The sequence below is a fragment of the Echinops telfairi genome, unplaced genomic scaffold (genome assembly GCF_000313985.2).
Source record: "Echinops telfairi isolate 266 unplaced genomic scaffold, ASM31398v2 ScPeMD7_18;HRSCAF=68, whole genome shotgun sequence".
NCBI classification, from domain to species: Eukaryota; Metazoa; Chordata; class Mammalia; order Afrosoricida; family Tenrecidae; genus Echinops; species Echinops telfairi.
Window position 1 is genome coordinate 87,509,224 of NW_022103915.1, and position 6,660 is coordinate 87,515,883.

At 42.6% G+C, this 6,660-nt stretch overlaps 1 protein-coding gene and 1 pseudogene across 1 annotated transcript; one reads left to right on the plus strand and one right to left on the minus strand.

The window, feature by feature from the left end:
• The first annotated feature begins 263 nt into the window (after nucleotides 1–263).
• Nucleotides 264–691, plus strand: LOC101649039 (annotated as a pseudogene).
• Nucleotides 692–5,081: 4,390 nt separating this feature from the next.
• Nucleotides 5,082–6,023, minus strand: LOC101663154 (olfactory receptor 11H6-like). Its single transcript, XM_004698864.4, has one exon. It carries the CDS (start codon nucleotides 6,021–6,023, stop codon nucleotides 5,082–5,084), a length of 942 nt encoding a protein of 313 aa, XP_004698921.4.
• Nucleotides 6,024–6,660: the final 637 nt, after the last annotated feature.

A 6,660-nucleotide genomic window follows, 5' to 3' on the forward strand; every position in this document is an offset into this window, starting at 1 on the left:
CAGTCTGACATGTTAGTATTTTTGTTTAATAAAGGTTTCTATGACATTTTAGCAGTACTTTTAGACTTACACTATTACTTATCATCACTATCATCAAATTAGTGCTCATAGTTACAAGCCTTAAAAATTCCTTGTGCTACTTTTTTAGCTCTCCCTCCTTCCCTTCTTAGGAAACCACTGATCTCACTTTCACTATCTTTTCTACAGTTTTACGTAAATAGAATCATATAGCTTCAACAAGGCGGCCCAAGCGGCTAACGCGAATGCAGATCTTTGTGAAGACCCTGACAGGCAAGACCATCACCCTTGAGGTGGAGCCCAGCGACACCATCGAGAATGTCAAAGCTAAAATCCAAGACAAGGAGGGCATTCCCCCGGACCAGCAGCATCTGATTTTTGCTGGTAAACAGCTGGAGGATGGCTGCACTCTCTCGGACTACAACATCACAGAAAGAGTCCACCCTGCACTTGGTGCTGCGTCTGCATGGTGGTATCATTGAGGCGTTCCCTGCGCCAGCTGGCCCAGAAGTACAACTGTGACAAGATGATCTGCCGCAAGTGTTATGCTCGTCTTCACCCCCGTGCAGTTAACTGCTGCAAGAAGTGTGGCCACACCAACAACCTGCGTCCCAAGAAGAAGGTCAAATAAGGGCCCTTGTCTACCCACTCTCCTGCCTCCTGCTGGGGTTCTCCTGAGCCCAATGGCCCTGGGCCCTCAATGAAGTCTCACTTTCACTGACCTTAGGCAATAAAAAAAACAGGAATCATATGATATATACGGTACTCATTTTTTGTCTGACTTCTTTCACTCAGCATAATTATATAGAATCATAAATATGTGGGTCCATAGTTTATTCCTTGTATGAGTATGGGATTTTCATATTCAAGTATATGGATATCCTGACATATAAATTCACTTGTTAATGGATGTGTTTGGGTTGTTTCTCGTCTTTGATTATTATAAATAAACCTGCCATGAACATTTATGTACAGGCCCTGACTGCTAAGTCTATTTTTGGTATTCCCTGGGGACTTCATTGCTTTGCTCCCCTTGCTGTTCTGTTGCACACCCTAAGCATTCTGCCTCGGTGTGGTGGGGTCAGATTGGTCACAATTCCCTCCATTGTTGTCCCCCATAAAAAGTTTCCCTTAAAACAGAATAGACTAAGTCCCTTCATGAAGCTTATATTCTAAAAGCAAAACATTTAATAAACAGTTAAACACATAGGATCTATAATTCCAGAAGCCATAAGTGCTATAAAGGAATAAAAGAGGGTACGGATGTAGTAAACATTGGGGTAGGGTGATTGGTTGAAGATCTGACTCTTATTATCCAGGGCATGGCACCCTATCAGACTCGACCGGAAAATAAGATCAACAAACAGAGCTGGAACTATTTATAGGTTTTTCTTTTTTTGGTCATTGGCTTTTTTGTTGTTGTTGTTTTGTGTTCTGTTTTCTTTTGTTGCTTTGTTTTGCTCTGTCTTGTTTTTGTGCTTATTGTTGTCTCAGTGTGTCTATCTAGATAAGATAGAAGGGATAAACAATCCTGAGGAGAAAACAATGGGTCAATTCCGGGGGGACATGGGAGAGGGGGAGGTGGGTGGAAAGGAAGAGGGGTGTCAACCAACCCAGGGACAAGGGAACAACAAGTGATCTAAAATTGATGACGAGGAGGGTATAGAAGGCCTGGTGGGCCTTGATCAAGGGCAATGTAGCCGAGAGGAATTACTGAAACCTGAATGAAGGCTGAACATGATAGTGAGACAAGAGGAGAGTAAAAGAAAATAGAGGAAATATCTAGGAGTCAAAGAACACTTATAGAGGTTTAAATACAGGCATGTACACATGTAAATATATTTATATATAACGATAAGGAAATATATCTATGTACATATATTTATATGTTAAGTGTTAAGGTAGCAGATGGACATTGGGCCTCTACTCAAATGCTCCCTCAATGCAAGAACACTTTGTTCTAATAACCTGGCATTCCAGGATGCTCAGCTTCCGGACATGATCGCTGAAGAAAAAATGGGTGCATAAGCAAATGTGGTGAAGGAAACTGATGGTGGCTGGCCATGAAAAGATACAGTGTCTGGGGTCTTAAAGGCTTGAAGATAAACAAACAGCTATCTAGCTCAGAAAGCAACAAAGTCCACATGGAAGAAGTATACCGGCTTTATGTGATCATGAAGTGTCTATGGTATCAGGTATCAGGCATAAAAGATCCAGAACAAAAAATCATATCCATGTGAATGAGGGGGATGGCTGAGTGGAGACCCAAAGTCCATCTGTAGACAATTGGACATCCTCTTACAGAAGGGTCAGAAGGAAGAGACGAGCCATTTAGGGTGCAGTATAGCACTGATGAAACATACAACATTTTTCTAGTTCTTTAATGGCCCCCCCATTATCATGACCCCAATTCTACCTTAAAATTCCAGCTAGCCCAGAGCATGTACACGGGTATACGTAAGAGCTGGAAATAGAGGGAATCCAAGACAGATAAACTACTCAGGACCAATAATGAGAGTAGTGATACCAGGATGGTAAGGGGAAGGTGGGGGAAGAAAGGAGGAACTGATCACAATGATCTACATTATAATCCTCTCTCAGGGGGACAGACAACAGAAAAGTGGGTGAAGGGAGTCAGAGGTCAGTGTAAGACATGAAAAAATAATTTATAAATTATCCAGGGTTCACGAGGGAGAGATGATGGGAGAGGGAGGGGAAAAATGAGGAGTTGATACCAACGGCTGAAGTATAAAGAAACTATTTCAAAAATGATGATGGCAACATATGTACAAAGGTGCTTGACACAATGGATGTATATATGGATTGTGATAAGAGCTTTAGGAATCCCCAATAAAATTAATAAAAAAGAGGAACTGTTAGATCTCTCTGGAGCTAGATATACCTCCGTTCTTGGCTCCGTGCGAGAAAGAATTCACGCTGAAGCCTGGTTCGTGATCGAAGTAAGTTTTATGAGAATTAGAAAACGTTTCAGGTTTACACGGCACTTGAGGGGCTCCTCCCGAACATGCGGCCTGGTTGGAAGCTGCTCGGTGTCATGCAAAAGTGTCCCAAAGTCCTGCCAAAGCTCTCTGCGCCAAAGTTCTGTCTCTCCTTCGACCCCGGGCTTCTGCCTTTTCAAGGATTCCACTGGGGAGGCGTGGTGGAAGACCCCTGATCGACCCCATTGGCTGAATTGAATTCACCTGGCCTAGATGGGCCAATTCAACTTCATGCCCACCCCTGCCTACTGGCGGGAACCCTGAGCATGTGCAGTGCACCACTCCTTTGTTCCCCTAGCTTGGCCCTCTGGGCATGCCTTAACGGACATTCCCCCACCCTACTCTATCTACCTAACAGAACTTTTTAAAAATTTGCCAAGGAATTATGAAACACATAGATTGGGAGTTAGTGCCTTAGATTATTACTAGGAAGTAGCATGTCCTTTAAATCAATATTTAAAAATTTTTATTCCGGTAGATTTTGAAAAGGAAAGCTTGTTTATACTATGACTCTTACTGCTGGATTCCCAAGCAGTTTTTTAAAAATAGCTGTGCCTAAGCTCCACCAAGGAGCTCTGGTGCCGGGCTTTAATCAGTGATTGAACTGTTAACCACAGGGTTGGCGACAAATGCCTTAGCTACTTGAGGGGAGGAAGATGAGAGTGTCTGTTCCTGTGAAGATTTACATCGCCCCCCCCCCAAAGCTATGTAGAGGCCCTGTAAGTTGGAGTAGACTCAATGGTAGTAGACGTGTGTGTTTTCTTTTTGAGGCTCCACTGTTAATTCTGAGTCAATTGGCTAAGATGTGCTACTCAGGTGGAGAGAGGTGTCAATAGAAAGTGCCACCTGTGATGTGGTTAATGTAACCCTTTCAGGCAATCTGTTATAGATCATATGACAGATTGATTTGGGAAGGATTCCTGGGGTTTTGACTTTTGCTCTCCTCTCCCCTCAAGGGATGCCCAGTTGATGATCTAAAGACCATTCCACCCCTTGCCCAGTGGCAAAAGTTGTATAATATGCATTTTTTTAATGTGCAGGAAATGAAGCATAGGGTGTTGAGATTGCACATGGGTTTTCAGGGCACTGAAGAAGGATATAATAAAAGAGTGGAGGCAAAAAGTGCATTGAATTCATTTGAACAGTTGGTAACAAAAAGGAAATTAAGGGTAAAATTAAGAGTAAAAATAAGAAGAATCCTGTTAAGATTGAGGAAAGTGATGTATGTCTTAATACTCAGGGAAATAACTAATTAAAGGTTGGTGATGTAAGAAGAATAAAGTAGATAACTGATGAACAAAATTTCTAGAGGAGATAGAAAAGTAGAGAAGTTTAGGAGGAACTATTAACACTGAAAAAAGAGAGATGGGATATGAACACTACGTAAAGATGCAGAAGGGTGGGAGGGGTGGGTATTATCTTTGTTAGAAGACTTACATTCTCCCCACCACCACCACCAGTGATAAGAATGATCAGTTTTTAAGAATCAGGACTGAAGGAGGCTACATCAGGTATTAGAGAAGAATATATAATATTGCTCTTTAGGGAATGGGAGTTAAAGGTAAGTGGAGTTAAGGGATCAGGCATTGTAGGTTATTTATTAGAATCTTGATATTTCCCATATACTATTTATTGATTACAAGTAGATGAAATCATAGAACATGTGAAGAGAAGTCCAGGGAATCAAAAAGACCATATTTTATAGTTGTGTGCAACTGCACACTAGAAAGCTGGTGAATCAAATCTACTCAGAATTACCTTGAACCAAAGGTCTGGTTTCCTATTTTCAGATGAGACTGAGTGAGTTCAAGGAGGCAAGGCCTTAGACTGGTGATCCGTTTCTAAAAGATCACTGTCTTTGAAAAATGTTGGTGCACTGTTCTATTCAGATGCACATGGCATCATCTTGGACTGGAATCAACTCAAAAATAACTGGCTTGGCTCTTTTTACAGCTGCCTCCTTCCACAAGTTCACATTTACTTGGAGTTGATCGCCGTTTTACTGACAAGAGATTCATAGGAAGACCTCATGTGGAATTGACTCATGAGCATCATGAACCTTTTTTAGGAGTATCCTAACACTTTCTTTAAGGCATCTTTCATCTCTTTATTCCGGAGGCTGTAAATCATGGGATTGAAAAACGGGGTCAAAACTGAGTAGAACAAAGTAGTGAACTTCTGCATGCCTTCTGCTTGTCCTGATCCTGGGCTCACATATGTTATCATGACAGACCCATAGAACAGAAAAACGACAGCCAGGTGTGAAGAGCAGGTAGAAAAGGCCTTCTTCCGGCCAGCAGCAGAAGGCACCTGCATCACAGCCCTGAGCACTAGGGTGTATGAGCCAATAATGTAGAAAAAGGTTGCAAAGATGAGGAGGGAGCTCATGGTGCCACATATGAGAACAGTCCCTGGGATTGGGACACAGGCTGAAGCCAGATCCAATAGGGGACCCAGGTCACATAGAAAGTCATCAATCACATTTGGGCCACAAAATGGTAGCTGAGTGACAAGTATCACTGGAACCAGAAACCAGAGGAAACCATACACCCAGCAAAAGATGACCAGGCTGCTACAGAACTTAGGATTCATGATTGTTGGGTAGTGCAGGGGGCGGCATATTGCTAGAAACCGGTCATAGGCCATGATAGAGAGAAATAAGCACTCTGTTGTGCCAAGTGAGAAGAAGAAGTACAGTTGGAGAAGGCACTGAGTAAAGGAGATGGTTTTGCTCCTGGAGAGGAAGTTGGCCAGCATGTTGGGCACATCAGAGTTGACATAGCAGATCTCCAGGAAGGAGAAGTTGGCCAGCAGGATGTACATGGGGGTGTGGAGTCGGTGATCCCAGCGCACTGCACACACGATGGCCATGTTTCCGAGAATAGTCAGGATGTATGTCACAAGGAAGATGGAAAAGAGGAAGAGCTGTATTTCCCAGCGACAAGGGAAACCCAAGAGGACAAACTCATTCACTGTGCGGGAGCGATTTCTAGCTTCTGAGGACATGTTCTTTTGCCCTGTAAAGATTGCAGCAGAGAACAGGTGGGAGAGGGAAAGTGGAAGTATACCCATGAATATATATAGGTTTGGCAGAGGATATTTGTATATGTATATTGACTTTTGCTGTAAATATATCCATGAATGTATTGGAGCATGCATGAGACAAAGTTTTGAAAATTCAAAAATAACCAAATACTTTGAGGGAATGAGTCACTGGCCTCTGGGTTGAGCTCCATAGTCTTAGGGGTCATCAAAGTCAATTGGCATAACATAGTTCACAAAGACAGGGTTCTACATCCTGATTTAATGAGTAGTGACTGGAGTCTTAAAAGTCCAGGAGCTGCCTCCTAAGGTGCAACTATGGGCTTTCCTCATTCAGAGGGAAGGAAGTTGATGAAAATAGGACACATGGAAGCGGTTAGTCCAGTGGACTAACTTAGCTCTTCTGGTCTCAGAGTTATGGAGAGCTTTTCTGGCTTGACGGGAGATGTTATGTTTAATTTCCCCAACATTGTTTCCCTCAATGGGTTATTGCATCCTACTTCACAGAACATTGATGCTTTAATTTTTTTTTCACCAACCTCAGCTTTCTGGAAAAATTTCTGAACAGATGTATACACCCCCTCACCAAATCAGTGAAGCG